The sequence below is a fragment of the Macaca thibetana genome, chromosome 1 (assembly GCF_024542745.1).
Source record: "Macaca thibetana thibetana isolate TM-01 chromosome 1, ASM2454274v1, whole genome shotgun sequence".
Classification (NCBI taxonomy): domain Eukaryota; kingdom Metazoa; phylum Chordata; class Mammalia; order Primates; family Cercopithecidae; genus Macaca; species Macaca thibetana.
In genome coordinates, this window is record NC_065578.1 from 148550210 (window position 1) to 148572408 (window position 22199).

At 39.0% G+C, this 22199-nt stretch overlaps 2 protein-coding genes across 2 annotated transcripts in view; one reads left to right on the top strand and one right to left on the bottom strand.

Annotated features, from left to right (window-relative positions):
* Positions 1 to 15179, bottom strand: part of CENPF (centromere protein F) — a 51835-nt gene extending 36656 nt beyond the window's left edge. Inside the window, exons 1-6 of the mRNA XM_050780633.1 lie at positions 14956 to 15179; positions 13855 to 14051; positions 10225 to 10346; positions 9702 to 9793; positions 7988 to 8279; positions 6679 to 6881 (exon numbers count right to left, since the gene is read on the bottom strand). Of these exons, the coding sequence (XP_050636590.1) occupies positions 6679 to 6881; positions 7988 to 8279; positions 9702 to 9793; positions 10225 to 10346; positions 13855 to 14051; positions 14956 to 15117 (1068 nt within the window). The 5' untranslated portion in view covers positions 15118 to 15179. The remainder of the gene's footprint in view (positions 1 to 6678; positions 6882 to 7987; positions 8280 to 9701; positions 9794 to 10224; positions 10347 to 13854; positions 14052 to 14955) is intronic.
* A 611-nt stretch (positions 15180 to 15790) lies between these two features.
* LOC126948615 (ubiquitin-conjugating enzyme E2 variant 1-like) lies at positions 15791 to 16229 on the top strand. The gene is given in 3 exon segments (XM_050780649.1): positions 15791 to 15917; positions 15920 to 15956; positions 16082 to 16229. Coding segments are annotated over 3 exon segments (312 nt in total).
* Positions 16230 to 22199: the final 5970 nt, after the last annotated feature.

Here is a 22199-nt window from a genome sequence, read left to right on the forward strand (position 1 = left end):
CAAACAACTCAGACAAAAGTCACTGCTCAGGCCTGGCGTGGTAGCTCACGCTTGTTATCCCAGCACTGTGAGAGGCCGACGTGGACAGATCACTTGAGGTCAGGAGTTCGAGACCAGCCTAGGCAACAAGGTGAAACCCCCGTCTCTACTAAAAATACAAAAATTAGCTGGGCATGGTGGTGTATGCCTGTAATCCCAGTTACTCGGGAAGCTGAGGCAGGAGAATTGCTTGAACCCCAGGAGGCGGCGGTTGTGGTGAGCCAAGATTGTGCCACTGAACTCCAGCCTGGGCAATTAGAGCGAGATTCGGTCTCAAAACAAACAAAAAAGTCACTACTCAAATGACGGTTCAAAATTTTGATGGTTGACAAATCTCAGGGGGAAAAAAAAAAGAAAAACACCTTTGCACCACAGAGAACATGAATGAACCCGTGGCGCCCTCTACTGGCACTCCTTCAAACTGCAATACATTCCACTAAAGGGTCCTGGAATCAAGAATCCTTTTCTACTAAACATAGCAGGTTAAAAGAGTCTTTAGAAGGTACTTGTATTTTATTTAAAATTTTTTAAACAACATTCTATTATCAATGATACCTAATTCATATAAGAGTATCTGACCACTAGGTGTCATGAATGCTCCATAATACTCTAAAATAGTGCCCAGAGCTCAAGTCCTTGAAAAAACGTAGCACATGGCCCTGGGCACTTACTCCGGACCTTTTTATCTGTAAACTGTGGGTGCTGAACTCCAGGTCTGCTGCCAGCTCAACACTCTGTTTCTCCATGCATTCAAGCCTTGTATCTCAAAATTTGTAAATACTTGGAAAAGGCACACTACAAACAGCATATGTTCACTTAAGAACACGATATTGACTTTTGTTACAGCAATTCCATTTTATTTAATAGTTAAGTCTAATGTTAGATCTGGAAACAGCATAAACATAGCATAATTTTATTTTATTTCAGTTACACATATGACAAGGTCATATTATCCTCAGGGACAAGACAGAAAAGAGCAAACTGCATTTTCAGTTAAGTGGATTTCTACCTCAATGGAAAAAAGGAATCCAAAAAGCACAGAACAAACAAGTATTAAGAACCTGGAGGGGCTGGACGCAGTGGCTCACGCCTGTTATCCCAGCACTTTGGGAGGCCAAGTCGGGCGGATCACCTGAGGTCAGGAGTTCGAGACCAGCCTGGCCAGCATGGTGAAACCCCATCTCCACTAAAAATACAAAAAAATTAGCCAGGCGGGTGGCATGCACCTGTAATCCCAGCTACCCACGAGGCTGAGACAAGAGAATCGCTTGAACCCAGGAGGCCGAGGTTGCAGTGAGCCGAGATTGTGCCATTGCACTCCAACCTGGGCAACAAGAGCAAAACTCCATCTCAAAAAAAAAAAAAAAAAAAAGAATTTGGAGGTGGAGGGGTTGGGTGCAATGGCTCACACCTGTAATCCCGGCACTTTGGGAGGCTGAGGTGGGCAAATTGCTCGAGCCCAGGAATTCAATACCAACTTGGGCCACATGGTGAAGCCTATCTCTACTAAATATACAAAAATTAGCCAGGTGTGGTGGCAGGCACCTATAGCCCCAGCTACTAGGGAGGCTGAGGTGGAAGGAGCCCAGGAAACGGAGGTTGCAGTAAGCCAAGATCGCACCACTGGACTCCAGCCTGGATGACAGACTGAGACTCTGTCTCAAAAAAAAAAACAAGAACCTGGAGGGAAGACTCTAATAGAAAGCCAGAGCTGTATTCTCAGCACTATCCTAGTCAAAAATATTAATTCATGATTTGATGAGAAGAAACTTCATTATATGTGTCCCACAGAACAAGGATTTGGTGAACTTGTCACTCCAAAACCAAAGTAAAATGTAAAAGGAGAAATGTAATTCTTACACACAGGAAGGCCTAGCTTGGCTGAAACGCAACTGAAAATTAGCTTAATTAACTAGGAACTTGAAAATAAGCCATGATAATAACAGCTAATATTATTATAAGTTCACCATGTGCCAGGTACTATGCTAAAGCCTTTACAAAAATTATCTCAATCTTTACAACAACCCTATGACACAGGCATTATTAACATAATTTTATTGATTAGACAACTGAGGCTCAGAAGTTCATTAAATAACTCAAAAAGCAGTAAAACTGAGATGGGGCAGAGCCAGGTTCAAATCCAAGCCCTTGTAACTTGAAAGACCAAATGATTATTACATACTGAGACTGCATGAAGATATTAAATGTATGGATCAAAGCAGGTCATAGTTCCACTGAAGAGCCATTGTTCCTTTATATATCTAATCAATATTTTTCCAGAATTTCTCTGTATAAGGCACTGCACTAGGAGAATATAAAAAAATGAACCTGACTTTTACAAATGGAATAATCACACTTTTCGCTATTCCTCCTAACTAGAACAAATAAAAACCCTGGGCATTATAGTAAAACAAACAAAAGTTTGAAAGGTGGAGAGAAGAAGGAGACTGACTAAGGAGCTCAGGACCTGAAGAAAAACACTATGGCACTGGGAAAAAAGGACTGTCAACACAGAATCCTATACCCAACAGAATATCCTTCAGGAATGAAAAGAAAATGAAGACATTCTCAAAAAAAGGAAAACTAAGGATTTGTGGCCAACAGACTTACCCTAAAAGCATGGCTAAAGGAGGTTCCCTAAACAGAAAGGAAATAAAGGAAACTGGAAGGAAATCTAGGAGGGAAGGAAGAACAAGGTGAGCAATGATTTTATATATATACATACACACACACACACATACACACACACACACACATATATACACATACACACACACAAATATAATAAGCTTTCCTTCTCTTCCTCAGCTTTTTAAAATATGTTTAAGAGTTGAAGCAAAATGTAGTTCTAAATGTATGTACAGAAAACATCTAAAACAATTAAACTATAAATGAGGGAGGGTAAAAGGATGAAAAGGGAGAAAACAGTCTGTAAAATTCACTAGAACTAGTGAAATGAAGTCACCAATACACTGTGATAAAATGTGTATAAATAATGTAGTATCTAGAACGATCACTATAGAAGCTCTAGAAAGATATATAAACAAATCAAAATGGATTTTTAAAAAATGTTCAAGCAACCCACAAAGGCAGGAAAAACAAGAAAACAAATGAAAAAGCAGAAAAAAAAGGAAAACAAAAAATAAAATGGCAGACTTAGGTCATAATATATCAATAATTACATTAAGTGTAACTGGTCTAAATATACCCATTAAAGATAAACAGTGGAGGATGGACGTGGTGGCTCACACCTGTAATCCCAGCACTTTGAGAAGCTGAGGCAGGTGGATCACCTGAGGTCAGGAGTTCAAAACCAGCCTGGCCAACATGGTGAAACCCTGTCTCTACTAAAAATACAAAAATTAGCCAGGCATAGTGGCAGACACCTGTAGTCCCAGCTACTCCTATTCAGGAGGCTGAGGCAGGAGAATAACTTGAACCCGGGAGGCAGAGATTGCAGTGAGCTGAGATCACACCACTGCACTCCAGCCTAGGTGACAGAGCCAGACCCCATCTCAAAAAAAAAGACAGATAGTGAAAGAGTATATTTAAAAACATGGCCCAATTATATGTTGTCTACATGAAAGTCACCTCAATATAACAAAATAGGTTGAAGTAAAGAGGAAGAAATATATCATACTAACAATCAAAGGAAAGCTGGAGTGGCTATATTAATAACAGACAAAGTAGACTTCAGAATGAAGAAAATTACCATGAACACTAAATAGTGATAAAAGGGTCAATCCACCAAGATATAGCAATCCCAAATGTATATGCATCAACCGACAGAGCTGCAAAATATGTGAAGCAAAAACTGAAAGAAATCAAAGGAAAAGTAGACAAATCACAGTAATAGGTGGAGACTTGAACATCCCTCTCTCAACAATGAACTGAACAACTAAACAGAAAATCAGCAAGTATATTAACAAACTCAACAACATCATCAAGCAACAAGTTCTAATGACATTTTTTCTGAGCAATATAAACATAGAGCAAGCAGTAATCAATGAAATTGAAAAAAGAGAAAAAAAAATCAATGAACCAATGGGCTGATTCTTTGGAAAGATCAATAAAGATCAACAAAACTGACAAATCTCTAGCAAGACTGACAAAGAAGATGGAGAGAAGACACAAATTACCAACATCAGAAATGAACAAGGAATATCACTACAAATATCAAAAGAATAAGATAATACAGAGAACAACTCTATATACATAAAGTTGACAACTTAGATGAAAATACAAACTACTCTAATTCCCCCAATATGAAATGGATAATTTTAATAGTTCTAATAGTTCTATAACTATTTTAAAACTTGAATTTGTAATTTTAAAACTCCCAAAAAAGAAATCTCCAGATTCAAATAATTTCATTAGAGAATTCTACTGAATATATAAAGAAAGAAAGAAAAAAACTTTCTACACAATCTCTTTCAGACAACTGAACAGGAAGGAACACTTTCTAATTTGTAAAACTAGGATACCCTGATACAAATATCAAAGAAAGATGGCAGGCAAAAAAAAGAAAGCCAACCAATATCTTTTATGAATATAGACACAAAAAATCCTTAATAAGTTATTAGCAAAAAAAATTCAGAAATATATTTTTAAAATTATATACCATAACAAATTAGGGTTTATTCCAAAGATGCAAGGCTCATTCAAATGTGTGAAAATCAATCAGTGTAACCCACCACATTAACAAGTTATTATTTTGTATAACTGCATATGAATCTACAATTATCTTAAAATAAAAATTTTAAGTAAACAAATGAAAGAACCTGCCCCAAGAAAGCAAATAATAGAAATATGTCTACTACAATGGTTTTTACCTAAAGCCTCAGAAATATCTAAAGAGTTTATTAAAAGTCAATTCCTTAGCCCCACCCAAACAAAGATCTAATCTAACAGAATTAAATTTTCAAGGGTCTCTGTGATTCTGGCAATTAGCCAAGTGTGGGAACCACAGGGCTAGAACACAGATAATAGTAATAAAAGAGTCATAAGAGGGATGCCAGGAGAAAATATCTTACTGCATTAAGAGACAAGGGAAGGAGCTCACAAGAGTGAGAAAGCTATAAAGAACCAGACCTGGAAAGAAGGACATTTCAAGCAGAAAGGCAAATAAAAGGAAAACATTGGGCCCAGAGAAAGGGTAGGTTCAGCAAACACCAAATCCTCATGGTTGGTCTTAGAAGACAATTCATTTTTCTCTACAATACTTATAATACCACATACCATACTCTCTATGTTATTTTATTTTTGTTATTTTCTGCCTCCCTCTATGAAGATGAAGCTTCACAAGGCAATGATTTTTGTCTATTTATCACTGTTCCAGTCCCAGGTCTGGAGATTTTTGTCTATTTATCACTGTTCCAGTCCCAGGTCTGGAACAGTGCCTAACATATAGCAGGCATCAATATCAATACATGTTTGTGAAATGAGTCAGGAAATGAATGAGTAATAGAAAAAAAGAGAAGAAAAGACTGGCTAAAGAGGTAGGCTGGGACCAACGCAACAACAAGAACAACAACAAAACAATGGGCAAAATAACGGGCTAAGAAGCTTGGCCTCCATTGGAGTCTTAAGAAGATTCAATGGTGGGTGTACAGTCATCCCTCAGTATCCAAGAAGGACTCATTCTAGGACTCCCTGCAGATACCAAAATCTGAGGATGCTCAAGTCCCTGATATAAAATGGTATAGTGTTTGCATATAACCTATGCACATCTTCCCATATACTTTAAATCATCTCTAAATTACTTATAATACCTAATACTATGTAAATGCTATGTAAATATCTGTGATAATGTATTTGCTTAGGAAATAATGACAAGAAAAAAAAAGTCTGTACATGATCAGTATGGACAAAGCCATTCTTTGAGAAAGAATCTCACCCTGTCACCCAGGCTGGAGTGCAGTGGCACAATCTCTGCTCACTGCAACCTTTCCCTCCCAGATTAACACGATTCTTATGCCTAAACCTCCCGAGTAGCTGGGATTACAGGTGTGCACCACCACATCTGGCTAATGTTTGTATTTGTAGTAGAGACAAGGTTTTGTCATGTGGGCTAGGCTGGTCTTGAACTCCTAGCCTCAAGTGATCTGCATGCCTCAACCTCCCAAAGTGTGGGGATTCGGGTGTGAACCACGGTGCCTGGCCTTTTTTTTTTCCCCTAAAGACTTACGATCCAAGTTGGTTGAATCCATGAATGCACAACTCATGGATACAATAGACCAACTATATATACATGTAAGATCCCAAGAGCAGATTAAATCCTATCAAATGTCCTAAAACTCCTTTAAAGTGCCATTAATTTAAGTGCTTATTCTATGTGGCACGCATCATACAAGATGCTGTATATACATTTTCTTTATTCTCTATTACTCCCTGCAACATAAAAAGAGATCAGTGACTTGCCCAACATCACTCAGCTGGGAAAGTGCGGCACCAGGCTTGATCCCAGATCCACCCAACGCTAAAACAGCTTTCTAGTTCAACTGCATCAAGAGTGCCTAGTACATATTAACAAAGAACACTACTGACATTTATTTCACAAACTTATGTATAAAATACTCTTTCCAAACAATTGTATGAAAAGATGTAGATTTCTCCAGTAATTCACGAAAAGTCAAGTACCTTGGTTGACGCCTGGTCATATTGTGCTGTTGTTCTCACTAGTTCATCCTTACATTTGTTCAAAACTTTCTCTTTTTCAATTAATTCCACTTTCGCTTTCTCCAGTTGGAGTTGGAGTTCTTGAAACTTATTCACTTGGCCTTTCATTTCTTTTTCTTGTCCTTGCAGACGTAGTTCCAACTCATTAATCTTGCTTCTTAGCTCTTAAACCACAAACAAAAATCACACTCTGATTTATATATATCTTGCCCAAAATGTTCATAGTTTATCATTTGTTTTATTCTTCTCTGAAATCTTTGATGAAACAAATATTTACACTAAACATAGAAGCTACTTTAATTGGATTTAATTTCAATAGTTTCTACTGTCATTTGCATTCAAATACTGTATAGAAAGCAGGAGAAACACATTTTCTTACATTTTAACAAAGAAACTTGGTGGGGGAAATGTTTTTCTAAAATCATGAATGCTATCTCGTTATTGAGACTGTGAAAAGTACATCACATATGACACCCTTTGTTAAAATTACCATTTGGTTTTACCACACAACAGCAAACTATATTTGTCTGGTGCCCATATCAATGCAAATCAGTGCTAGGCAGTGAAAAGTTCACCCTCCTATATTCTCTGGTAGTTTTACCTCCACTAAACATCAAGAGTGTGAACCTCCCATACTGCCAAAATTAACAATGATTTTTTTTCCACTTTTTTCCCACATACACACAACATTGGTTCCAAAGGCATTGGCTATGTGACAGCTCTCACCAGTGAACACTGACAGTGATTTTCAATATATCACAGCACTGGAAATTATCATCTTCTACAGAGTAGATTCCAAAACACCACCTGGTACCCTTGGCTGTCAGCTGCAGCGTGGCACAGCAGCCAAGGTTACAGGTTTGCTCCCATATGGACAACCTGGCAAAGCACAGCAAAGCTGTTCTGCAGACACACACACAACCTCTGGCCAAAGCTGGTCAGATCACAGGCTGGTTCTGTGGGTCACAAAAGGAGCCAGATGAGAAGCATGGGGAGTATAAACTGTAACCAACCCACTGGCCCTGCTTCTGGAAAGGAAAGTCAAAGCCTCTCAACCTACTTTAGAGACTTCCAGGCACCAGCTTTTCGATACAAATAAAAGTACATTCCAACACTATGATGCCTTTTATCATTATTGAAAAGACAGTATGTTGAACACCGACGTGCCTAACAAAACACCTAAGCACTTTACGGGATTAAAAATATCTGGAATCACCTGTGAAACTGCCTCAAGCAAAGTTAATTTAAACTTAACTTAGCTCAATGTTACCTTGATTCTGCACTTTTAATTGCTCCAAAAGATGAGGACTGCTAGAATTGTCAAAGAAACTGCTATTAGCATCTCTTTTCCCTATTTGCAAAGTTGATCGACTTGGAGTCACCTCTTGTTCCCCAGAAAAGTAAGATGCACAGAAATCTGTCCTAATTGGAGTTTTTTGAGAATTAGATGAAAGATGACTTGGCGTCTTCTCTTGCTGCCATGAGAACACAGATGATGAAGCCTGATGCCGGGCAATGTCGCGGTGATTCATGGTGGTTTGTGGAAGAGTCTGGCTTGCTTTCTGTAGAAATAGAATCTCTTTAGAGCCCTTTAAAGATCTTATATACTCAAGGCTATTTATTTTCAGATAGGATATAAAGCCATAATCCCAAGAAGTTAACAGTTGCACTGCACACCAAGAAAGAACATTCATCAAGTCAAGTAAACCATAAGTCTAATACCCAGTGATGGAATGTTCTAATGCTTGACTTCTTAGCATTGAAGGAATAAGCTACTACCATCTCATGCCCAACCTATTTAAAACAGGCTAAGTCTTGGTATTTATTCTGCATCCTTCTTAGAATCCATTAAACATATGTGAGTATTCACTTTCATTCTGAATTCCAAAACTGGCTTTTCTTTGCCTGTCCTTGGTTACCTCCCCTTATAGCTTTGCCCAAAAGAATCAAAGTTAAACAACAGACTAAAAAACTCTTTCAAAACTCTCATATTCCACCATATCACTATCCCAAAAAAAATCACGAGTGTTTAATATTATGTAATATACATTTGTGGATGATCTACTGCTTTGCATTGTTCTTTCTATGCTTCTCTCTGCCTCCATTCTGACAAATATCAAGACATGGAGGTAAATGCAGCATTAGATTTTTATAGTAAGCACTTTTTTTTGCCATAGGAAGAGGGTTAATGTTTACTAGATACTCAAATTTTCCGTAAAATATCTCTAGGAATCAATGTCAAGGGAAGAATTGCTACGAATGACTGAACTGGATGACAAAGCACATGATGTTTCTAGGACAAACTAGAGAGTGAGTACTTAATTTTTATTCATCTGATAAGCAATGCCTTTGCTACATATCAGAATCCTAATGACATCAAAATGAGCATTAAAGTCATGAAAAGAATAAAAATCATTAAAGCTCTAAGCCAGAGGTACTTCTGCATTCTCAGTATTTATGGTACCTACTTATAAAGTCAGCCTTAAACGGCTTGCTGAATTGTGCCATCTCATCAAGTCCTTATGTTTAGTGGAAAGCCACCCGTAAGAGCCAAACTGGAAATTTTTTCCAGCAAATAACATGTGAACAAAAATGGTAGAGGTAAAATTCAATAGATCAAAAGGACTGTATAGGAAGCAATTGCCTCCAGGTGACAAAGCCAGGCAGGGAGCATCATGACTAATTCTCTGGCCCCACTGTCTCCAAGAATAGCCCTGATCACTAGGTCTTAATAGGGAAATAATTTAGTGGACATTACATGAACATTTAATATTTAGGGATAACCTAACCTCCCCACTCTATTTCACTCACTCCACCCTATTTTTAAAACTAAAAAATAATCACCTCCACTAAGCCCAAAACCTTTTCTCAGTACGAAAAAACACCAGCTCTATGTAAAACAGATTTTTCTCTAACCTTGTTCTATTCTATATCAAAGTATTCTATAACTGCATACTCTATTATAGGGCCCATAGTTAACTTACTTTAGCCTGCAAGGCTTTAACCTCTGCCTCTAATCTTTTTCGTTCTTCAACCTCTTTATTATATTTTTCTTTTAGATCTTCATACTTGGAACCTAAAACCAGACAATCAAATACAATTTTCTTTCAATCATTGATTCCACGAAGGAATTCACAGATCAACAATGATTTTGATAGTCTAGAAATGAGTATCTTAGTATACCAAGGAGAAACAACATTTTAGTTAGGGAAATAGATGAAACTATTGATCAAATTACCAAATATCAAAATACATAAAAACATAAGTGTTTTAAATATTCTGAAATTGAAATATACCACAGAAGGATAAAGTACAAAGCTTAAAATCTCAATCCAGTAGCTCAACATAATTCAACAGATATGCAAATGGGTATGTAACAAGTGGCTGCAGTTTTTAAACATATAAATTAAAAGTTTAATTCAAAGTTGAATTAATTCATTTATTTTGCAGAATTAAAATCTCCAGCTAAACAAAAAGCTGTCTATACTAAAGAAAAAAATGCATTACCACTATAATATTGACTTGGTGTCAGTGGAGTTGTAAAAATTTTTTGTGGTGTATTGCATGGATTCAGAGAGACATCTGCAGACTGTGCAGCTTGTTGGCTTCTTTCAAGCTCAGATTTACACCTGTTAGAAAAGGACCCAAGAGGCAGACAAATCTGTTAGAGCAAAGGCTACAGAATACCAATGCCTTACATTCCCAGAGAGTAATAAACTTACAAAGAAACCCATCCACTAAGAATTCTTAACCATTTCATTTCAGGCATTTAATAAGGTCTAACTTATGTGCCAGACATAAACACAGTCCTGTGTCTTCAAAGGAACTCAGTCTAGTAAAAGAAACAGAAATATAAACCAGTAAGTGAAACGTTATAAAGGCTATAAGGAAGATCTATAATAACCACTATGACAGTGATATGGTTTAGCTGTGTTCCCACCCAAATCTCATCTTGAATTGTAGTTCTCATAATCCGTATGTGTGGTTGGGGGCACCCAGTGAGAGGTGATTGAATCATGGGGGCAGTTTTCCCATGCTATTCTCGTAATAGTGAGTTCTCATAAGATCTGATGGTTTTATAAGGGGCTTCCTCCTATGCTTGGTTCTCATTCTTCTCCTTCCTGCCACCATGTGAAGAACGGTGTGTTTGTTTCCCCTTCCGCTATGATTGTAAGTTTCCCAGCGGAAAAGAAAAGCCCTGTGGAACTGTGAGTCAATTAAACCTCTTTCCTTTATAATTTACCCAGGCTCAGGCAGTTCTTTATAGCAGTGTGAGAAGAGACTAATATAGACAGCAAAGAACAGTTGAAGGATTGGAATATATTCCAAGCAAATTTCATACACTAAGCCAAAGACAGGGACATAAAAGAACCCAGAACTTCAGAAACACGGGAAGAAAGTGGTGTCATTGGAGCATGGGCTCAAATCATGAGAACAGATGACATGACTTAGGATATTCAATCATTTCAAAAACATAGACTTGATATACAGATCATGTATTATATGACATTTTTAAAACACAGATATAAAAATTAAATCAATATAATGCATCTAGAAAAGATATGGCTGGAAATAGTTACAAGAAATGGGAAACATAAGTTACACATTGTATATATGTACACCCTGTAAAAAGGTATTCAGAACTATCATGCAAGTAAGCTCTGAACACCTTTCAAAACCAAAAACCCACATTAAAATAGGGCTCAATTCTTCCAACTCTCTAATGTCTCTGACGTTAGTTTAACATAAAAAATAAAATGAACACTCTTTTAGAATGGCTAACGGTGTGCAGCAGTCTCTTTGCCATGGCATATTACTTAAAACAGGAAGTAAAGAAAGTAATGCCGAGCCCAGTGGCTCAAGCCTGTAATCCCAGCACTTTGGGAAACCAAGGCGGGCAGATAACCTGAGGTCAGCAGTTTCAGACCAGCCTGTCCAACACGGCGAAAACCCCTCTCTACTAAAAATACAAAAATTAGCCAGGCATGGTGGCATGCACCTATAGTCCCAGCTACTTGGGAGGCTGAGGCGGGAGAATCGCTTGAACCCAAGAGGCAAAGGTTGCAGTGAGCTGAAATTGTGCCACTGCACTGCACTCCAGCAACAGAGCAAGACTTTGTCAAAAAGAAAGAAAAGAAAGAAAAAGAAGGAAGGAAAGAAGGAAGGAAGGAAGGAAGGAAGGAAGGAGGGAGGGAGGGAGGGAAGGAAGGAGGGAAGGAAGGAAGGCAGGCAAGAAAGAAGGAAGGAAGGAAGAAAGGAAGGAAGGAAGGAAGGAAGGAAGGAAGGAAGGAAGGAAGGAAGGAAGGAAGGAAGGAAGGGAGGGAGGAAGGGAGAGAGAAAGAAAAGGAAAAAAAAAGAAAAGAAAGGGAAGGGAATGAGTGCCCTTAGCTCCATCTAGCTCCAAATTCAATCTGAGAAGAGGCAATGTATGAGCTAAAAATGACTTCTCAGCAAACCAAACCACCACAACTGAGCTTACAGTAGGAAACAGCAAGGCCCAATGGAAATGTTCCATTAGTATTTAAAAAGCAACAAGAAATAAGTAAAATTAATATTTTATTTAACTTGCTATTTTCAAGATACTATCATTTCAACTTGTAATTAATAGGAAAGCTACTAATAAAATATTTTACATTTTTTCATACTAAATTTTCAGAATTGGCATCCATTGTATACTTAACAGCTCATCTTAATTTGCACCAGCCACATTTCAAGTACGTCATAATTGCCACATGTAGCCAGTGGCTACCATATCGGACATTGCAGGTCTACAGATTAGCAAAGGTGTCACAAATTTGCTGATTTGAGATGAATTTTGAGGAACCTTGCAAAACCAGTGCTTCTTTTCCACTTTAAATTCATATCTGATTCTCTTTTCCCTGTCCTTTCATTTTAAACGAAGTTATTTATTACTTAAACAAAAGTATAACCTGCCATTATTTTCATAAACCATTTTTTTCTCCTTCCCCCTAAGAAAAAAAACACAAACACCACCACCAAAAAAGCACAAAGCTAAAAGCATTTTCTACTAGGTTGAACTATATGAGACTGCCAATAACCACAGTTTTAACAAACATTCCAAATGGTTCAACCTCACTTCTTGGAGACCTTCCAGAAACCTAATCAGTGGCAACTGATGGAAAAAATAAGTTTCTGCAATGCATTTGAAGGTTAGCAGTGAAAATTTTAAAACCATATTCAGGAGTGTTTGTAGTCTATAGATAATAAGAATATTTTAAAACCAAATGTGCTACGAGGATATGGCAAGAACTCGGCTCACTGCAACTTCTGCCTCCCAGGTTCAAGTGATTCTCCTGCCTCAGCCTCCTGAGTAGCTGAGATTAGAGGCGCCTGCCACTACACCTGGCTAATTGGCTAATTTTTGTATTTTTAGTAGAGAGGAGGTTTCACCATGTTGGCCAGGCTGGTCTCAAACTCCCGACCTCAGGAAATCCACTTGCCTCGGCCTCCTAAAGTGCTGGGATTACAGGCATGAGTCACCTCGCCCAGCCAAAAGGAAATATTTTTTAAATTATCACGCAACCCTGCAGATTGGGCCTGCTTATATTCTGTCTCCAATCTCAACTGGGCCCTCCATGCTATTCCATTCTTTTATAATTCCTTAGTTCTCCCTCTCATTCTCTCCAACAGCTTTTCCACCTAGAGAAAACACGAGCCATCAGTAAGCTTCAACTAATTTTCATCTTTTCACTAACAATTGTCAAGTTTTATTTTAACAAGTACTATCATACTATTAAATAATGCAATGTAACTGGTATTATCATACCATCAAAGAATGATAGTATGATAGTACTATTTATTATTGTATTATCCAGTGACCAACAGTGTCTGAATCATGAGACAGCTCAATAAACATATACTGAATAAATACATGAGTAATGGAGCAACCATTTGATAGATTTATATCATACTGAGCTGTGCAATGATAAAACAAAATCACCGTTCGTTGTTTTTAATCTTCCACTCATTCAAGTTACGGCACGGACCGAATCATTACTTCTTCCATCGGGAAAAAAAATTGCAAAGTATAATAATTATATTGTTAAAGGAAAAGACAAATGCATCTGATTAATACATACAAACATCATCCCTATAAATACCATCCCAAAATGTTACCTTTTAAGTTCCTGTTCCAGTTTTTCTATTTGTTTTTTGCCTGAATTCAGTTGTCCTTCCTGGAAATTCACTTGTGACTCCTTGACTTGAAGTTCATGAGAAATCTTCTGCTTAGTTTTCTCCAGACTTTCACATATTTCCATCAATCTTTGATTCTCCCTTTTCAGGTTTGTACCCTCAGTTTTTTCATTTTCAACCTAATAAGAATTGTTCAGAAGACAATAACTACCCTATTTTGTGAATTTACCAAGTATTATTGGTAGACCTCAGTCTAACATTGACTACTAAAATCCTGAGATACAGCTGCAATAAGCCATATGAACACAGAAATTTTAGACGATCACACTTTAAAGCCAATAGATAGGCAACTTCTATGAAGTCATGTATTAAATCTTCTTTGGCCAGACACACCCATCCTAGAAAGGGAGGCTTTACTATCCTTTCAAAAATTAAAAAATAGGAAATAAATCCTATAAATCTCCCTTAACAATTCATTTTCAAGTTTGGCTGCTAAAACCAATTATTGTTAGAAACCAGAAAATTCTCCCACAAGCAAAAACCTTTTAGAAGCAATGACTGTATCACTATTTAGTTGGCTAATACGGAGGTAATTTTTTAAAAGTACTGTTTAGTTTTCATTTACTAGACCTGAAAAGGTTGAGGAACACCAAGGTAAAAAGGCCAGTCTAAGAAAGCCACATCCATTTAACTGCAAAATGCTCTAACACTGTCTCCAGATTAGGAGCAGAGACCTTTTGCCTTGTCGCTATGCAGTGCAAAAGCAATCCCCAATTCACGGTCCCACAAGGAAGGTGAAATGGAATTCAGTAGCGCTAAATATTAGCAGGTAAGCAGAAATGAGGGCAGAATTAGAGAAAATTAAAAACAATTAAAATTAAAATCACTCAAAAAAAAGAAGGGGATTGGGGCCAGCGTCGGGAGGGCGGGGGTGAAATTACCACCTGAAGATAGCAAAATAATTTTTCTCTAAATGTAAAGAAGAGGAAATAATTAATCCAAAAATGAGTGAACAGTTTTAAATACCAGCACTTCTGTGATAATAATGAGTGAACAGCTACAAATCCAGAGCTTCAGGGGTACCTTCTGTTTTTGCTTCTGCAGCGCAGCCTCCAGACTGTCAAGCTGAAACTGCCTTTGCTGCTTTTCCTTCTTCAGTTTATCAAGCTGTCCTTCAAGCTCTTGAATTTTCTGAAGAGCTCTTGTAGGCAGGCCTTCTTTCCATTCTTCCAAAGCCCAGCTCATTTTGTTCTCCCTTCTTTATTACTCCAACATTCGTAAATAAACGGAAAAGAATAACCAGACTGTTGGTCTAATCACAGTAAAAGGAAACAAACACTCAGAAATTAATTAATCTATCTAACCACCCCTAAAAATCAAGTTTCAAGACCACATTTCAAAAGATAACAAAGTGGGCGCAGTGGCTCACGCCTGTAATCCCAGCACTTTGGGAGGCCGAGGCGGGCGGATCACAAGGTCAGGAGATGGAGACCACGGTGAAACCCCGTATCTACTAAAAATACAAAAAAAAAATTGGCCGCGCGCTAAAATTAGGCGCGGGTGCCTGTAGTCCCAGCTACTCAGCAGGCTGAGGCAGGAGAATGGCGTGAACCCGGGAGGCGGAGCTTGCAGTGGGCCGAGATCGCGCCACTGCACTCCAGCCTGGGCGACAGAGCCAGACTCTGTCTCAAAAAATAAAATAAAATAAAATAACAAAAGATAACAAAGTATAAAATCTATCTTCTCCATCCTCTGAAAGGTGGCAACCAGTAACTGATTCTTAAGTACATAGTATCCTGCTTGTTTTCCTTTTGCTTTCTGATTTTCTTATTTCTCGGTGTTGACTTCTTATATCACTACCTGCTTTCTACTGCTCAGTTTTTTCATTATACAAAACATGGGGCAACAGCAATGCAAGATGGCAGTCACCACAGTATCAGAAGTAAAAGTCTCTCAAAGTTTCCAACTTTTAGAAGAACTCGAAGAAGGCCAGAAAGGAGTAGGAGATGGCATAGTTAGCTGGGGTTTAAAAGATGACGAAGATCTAGCACAAGATGAACAAGGATGATAACTGGGCCTCCAAGAATGATTTAGGAAAATCACATATACAGCCTTAAAATCGAATGTAGCCTAAATGCCAGAAGCACCCTGCCTTTGTAAGATTTGTAACAAAAATTAATATAAATGAGGTTAATAGTTCTAATGGAGTGGTGGACCAAAGAGCTGTATCAGTGCTAGCAAAATGGCAGAATTCATGTAGCATCGAAGTTGTCCTGCAAGAGCTTTGGTGCCTAATGATGTCTAAAGAAAATATGAAACTTCTTCAGCTGCCTGAAGGACAGGGTTACAGCAGTTAATCAAAAAGAAAAACCATAGGCCCTTCCCCTTCCCATCCCTCATTCAATTTAAAGTCTTCATATTCCACAGTAGTAAATTTTCTAGATACGTCTTGTAGACCCCAAAGGACTGGAAAGGAAGCTCCCTTTCAAAGGAAATTTATCTTAAAATACTGTCAATTACACTAATTTTTTGTCCATTTGAAATATGTTAGTTGTGCTATAACAAATCATCCTGCCATGTGTAACATCCTGTCCACATATTTGAATTTCTAGGATCAAGAAAGTATATTTAAATTGATTCCCATCCTAACTGGTGGAGTCCACGTGACTCAACTGTGAAAAGACATATCACATAATCACCTTGCTGCTGATTAAATGGCCTGGGGCCTCTGCCTTCTCCTGTGGGATTACTGCTGGGTACACGGGGTGCTTTGTCTGCACCCCTGGTTTCCAAAAAATTGAGGAGAAGAGACTCCTCTCCAACTCATTCTATGAGGCCAGCATCATCCTGATACCAAAACCTGGCAGAGACACAACAAAAAAAGAAAACTTCAAGCCAATACCCTTGATCAACAACGATGCAAAATTCCTCAACAATATACTTGCAAACCGAGTCCAGCAACACATCAAAAAGTTAATCCACCATGATCAAGGAGGCTTCTTCGCCAGGATTCACAGTCGGTTGAACATACGCAAATCAATAAATATGATTCATCACATAAACATAGCTAAAGACAAAAATAACATGATTACCTCATGCAGAAAAGCTTTCATTAAAAATTCAACACCCCTTCACATTAAAAACTCTCAATAAATTAGGTATTGAAGGAACATACCTCAAAATAATAAGAAGCCATCTATGATAAACCCACAGCCAACATTATACTGAATGGGCAAAAGCTGAAAGCATTCCCCTTGAAAACTGGCACACAAGGCAAGAATGCCCTCTTCCACTACTCCTATTCAATATAATATTGGAAGTCCTGGCCAGAGCAACCAGGCAAGAGGAAGAAATAAAAGGCATCCAAATAGGAAGACAGGAAGTCAAACTACCCCTGTTTGCAGACAATGTTATCCTACATCTAGAAAACCCCACAGTCTTGGCCCAAAAGCTCCTTCAGCTGATAAACAACTTCAGCCAACTCTCAGGATACAAAAATCAATATATAAAAACCACGAGCATTCCTATACACCAACAACAGCCAAGCCAAGATCCAAATCAAAAATGCAATCTCATTCACAATTGCCACAATATGAATAAATCACCTAGTAATACAGTTAACCAGGGAGGTGAAAGATCTGTAAAAGAAGAATTAGAAGACTAGACACGGTGGCTCGCGTCTGTACTCCCAGCACTTTGGGAGGCCAAGGTGGGCAGATCACCTGAGGTCAGGAGTTAGAGACCAGCCTGGCCAACATGGTGAAACCTCATCTCTACTAAAAATAGAAAAATTAGCCCAGTGTGGTGGTGGGCGCCTGTAAACCCAGCTACTCGGGAGGCTGAGACAGAAGGATCGCTTGAACTTGGGAGGCAGAGGTTGTAGTAAGCTGAGATGGCACCACTGCACTCCAGCCTGGGCAACAAAGAGCAAAACTCCATCTCAAAAAGAAAAGAATTAGAAAACACTGCTCGAAGAAATCAGAGATGACACAAATGGAAAAACATCCCATGCTCATGAGTATGAAGAATCAATATCATTGAAATGGCCATACTGCCCAAAGCAATTTACAGATTCAGTGCTATTCATATCAAACTACCAAAGACATTGTTCACAGAACTAGAAAAAACTATTTTAAAACTGATATGGAACTAAACACAAGCCCAAATAGCCAAGGCAAGTCTAGGCAAAAAGAACAAAGTTGAGAGCTTCATGTTACTCTACTTCAAACTATACTACAGGGCTACAGTAACCAAAACAGCATGGTACTAGTACAAAAACAGACACATAGAACAATGGAACACAATAAAGAGCCCAGAAATAAGCCACACACCTACAACCATCTGATCTTTGACAAAGCTGACAAAAACAAACAATGGGGAAAGGATTCCGTATTCAATAAATGAGATAGCTGGCTAGCCATATGCAGAAGAATGAAAATGGACCCCTTCCTTACACCATATACAAAAATTAATTCAAGATACATTAAAGACTTAAATGCAAAACTCCAAACTATAAAAACCACAGAAGACAACCTAGGCAATACCATCCTGGACACAGGAATGGGCAAAGATTTCAAGACAAAGACACCAAGAGCAATCACAACAAATGCAAAAACTGACAAATGGGATCTAATTAAACTGAAGAGCTTCTGCACAGCAAAAGAAACTCAACAGAGTGAACAGACAACCTACAGAATGGGAGAAAATATTTACAAACTATGCATCTGATAAAGGTCTAATATCCAGAATCTATAAGGAACTTAAATTTACAAGAGAAAAACAACAACCCCATTAAAAAGGGGGCAAAGGACATGAACAGACACTTTTCTAAAAAAGAAAATACATGTGGCTAACAAGCAAATGAAAAAAAATTCAGTATCACTGATCATTAGAGAAATGCAAATCAAAACCACAATGAAATACCATCTCACACCAGTCAGAATGGCTATGATTAAAAAGTTAAAAAATAACAGATGCTGGCCAAGTTGCGAAGGGAACACTTATACACTGTCGGTGGGAGTGTAAATTAGTTCAACCATTGTGGAAAGCAGTATGGCAATATCCTCAAAGAGCTAAAAACAGAACTACCATTCAACCCAGCGATCTCATTCCTGGGTATATACTCAGAGGAATGTAAATCATTCAACCGTAAAGACACACAGTGTCTCATGCCTGTAATCCCAACAGTTTGGGCAGGCGGATAACTTGAGCTCAGGAGTTCGAGAACAGCCTGGGCAACATGGCGAAATCCCATATCTACTTAAAAAAAAAAGGCACATGCACACACAAATGTTCACTGCAGCACTGTTCACAATAGCAAAGACATGGAATCAACCTAAATGCCCATCAGTGACAGATTGGATAAACTAAATGTGGTACATATATACCATGGAATACTATGCAGCCATAAAAAAGAATGAGATCATGTTTTTTGCAGGAACATGGATGGAATTAGAGGCCATTATCCTTAGCAAACTAATGCAAGAACAGAAAACCAATTGAATACAAAGAAGGGAACAACAGACACTGAGGCCTCCTTGAGGGTGGAGAGTTGGAGGAGGAAGAGCAGCAGAAAAAATATCTATTGAGTATTAGGCTTAGTACCTGGGCAACAAAATAATCTGTACAACAATCCCCCATGACATGAGTCTACCTATATAACAAACCTGCGTGGGTACCCCCGAACCAAAAATAAAAGCTAAGAAAAAAAATAATATTTTGCCATAAGGTTTTCAGGTGAAATAGGTCCTATAAACAAAGAAAATGCATGACAAGGTATTCTGCAAATGCTCCTCTTTCCCTCTTCACATTGTTAATTACCACTCACACTTTGTCCCTCTTCCTCTGGGAAACTTTTCTGAGATCCTTGACCCAGCCATAGTTTCCCATCATAGTTACTCACAGCACAGGTAGCCCATCTCCTTCCAAGCAGTTATCATTTTTTAATAATGAATGCACACATGAATGAAGAGCAAATGCCATATTGTACTAGAATCATTCCAAAAGGTGGTAAAGTCATGTTACAGACAGACACTGACCAGGAAAGACATATACAGTACAACGTTAGCGATTCAAAGCGGATTCAATTCTACCTCAGCCACTTACAAGATGTATGACCTTGGGCAAGTTATTTAGCTGCTCTATGTCGTTTCCCTCGTTTGTAAAACGAGGATAATAATGATGGTGACTTCCTAAGGCCTTAGAAACAGTATCACCTGGTAAGCTTTCCATATATGTTAGCTATTACATACTTTTTAAAAACACTTTCACTTGTATATTTCAGCCTATGGTACAAAGGGTGAAGTGGCCTACCTCCTTCTCAGCCACATCTTGGGAAAATAGAAATCAGCTGGAAGAAAAGTATGGCAACTGTCCTTTATTTTAGCCTTCAGAACATAACTAAAAGAAAAATCATTCATTTTCCAGTTACTTAGGCAAGAGTTTGAGAATTTGTTTTTTCACTAAATAAAGTTAACAGCCATTTTCATGGTTTGATTTTTCAATCGATTTTATCAATGAAACTTTTTATCAAAACAATAAGCAGTTCATGAAAGTACTAAGAAAAATCAAAAAAAAAAAATTAAGAAGGAGAAGCAAAGGTCTTGGACAACATAGAAGTTGGACATCAAAGCCTTGGAAAGGCTGCGTTTTGCTACCAGTTTAATTTTTTTTTTTTCCTAGTTCTCAGTTCTTGGAACATAGCATCTTATACTCCACTCCCATTTATCCCAAAACTACTGAAAGGAGTCACATGCCTCTCAACCAACAAAGGACAACTGACCCTGTTTCAACGTCCTCCATTCCAATCTAGTTTGTCAGGAGTCAGGGAACTGCACCCCAGAGACACACAACTGTAATTGCCCTAAACAATTCAGCCAGCGACTGAAGTCATTACATCAAGATTCTATAGCCAACAGAATATAAAAAGGAGCAATTTAGAAAGATGATTAGAAAGTGAGGGGAATAAACATAAAGAAGATTGGCAAGCTGAATGCTTTTCCATTCCAAAGTCTAAGATATAGAGCAATATAGATGTAGACCAAGCTAACTGTTATTAGAGCAGATTTGGGCCCATTAAGGCATCAGCTATCAGCCACCTGTATTGGGCCACTGGGGCAAAAGAACAACAAAAAAATAAACCTCACAAGTTTACTTTTGAGGAACAGGGAATTGAGGTGGGGAGTGAAGAAAAGCCCTAGTTGAAGGTTCCTGCATGGATGATTTGCGGGGCTATTGTCCTTTCCAGAAAATGCTGTATCTTTGTACCTTAAATACGTGGAGGGCACTCTTCATGCCCGAACTACACAGTCCCTTAAAGTCCCCCAAGGAAGCTCTTGTGTGACCTCTTCCTGCCCCACCTCCACCACAGCTTTCCCATCGTCAGAATTCCCCACCTCCTCCAAAAAGCCAGAGGCCGCGTGCAGTGTACCAAGACTGGGTCTGAGAATGATAACCCTGCCTTCTCCTCTAGAACAGGCTTCTCAAGGACATGACCCATGCCTTCTATTTCTGGGTCCTCACTACACGGCAGAGCCGGGCATATAGGCGCGTCCAACTAAATGTGAACGGGAAGGCCGGGCGTAGTGGCTAACAAGCTTGTAATCCTGGAACTTAGAGAGGCCGAGGCAGGAGGATCCCTTGAGCCCAGGGATTCCAGACCAGCCTAGGCAACACAGGGAGACCTACCTCTATTTAAAAAAAAAAAAAAATGTGGACGGGAGGAGGACGAGAGGGGAAAGAGTAATGCTACCGTAACTAACCATAGGCACCCCACGTCGCCGCCCAGATCAAAACCCAAGCTTACATCATCTACTCAATAAAACAAAGGACCGGGGCCCGAATTTCAATAAGGTTGGTTACGGGACTGGGAAGGCAGCTTGGAAATACCTAGTCATCTCCAATTTTTTTACGGAGGAAGAAAATGATCCCCTAAAGTGCGAGTTCGTGACCGAGCAGGGTCTGGGACACTAATCCGAGACCAGCTTGAACCCGAGCAGAGGGGCACCGACACCCCTACGAACCACATCCCGGGGCGGATTCTCCAGTTCCGTCGGGTGGGAGGGGGCGGTCCCCGGCACCTACAGGGCCGGGAAAGTGATCCCAGAAGCCTCCCCGCCCAGTATCCGCCAGCAAAAAGCCACCGGCACCCCCACGCCGCCCGCCGCCCGCCGCCCGGACGAGGATCCGGACCCAGTCAGGACGCTCACCTTGCTATCCGGGAAGGGAAAACAACCTCTCGGAGAGTCCAGTCCTGGTGCGGCTTCCGCAGGCTGGAGCCCAGAGCCTAATTCAAACTGCCCGCAGCCGCCACCGGTTCCCGATTCGCC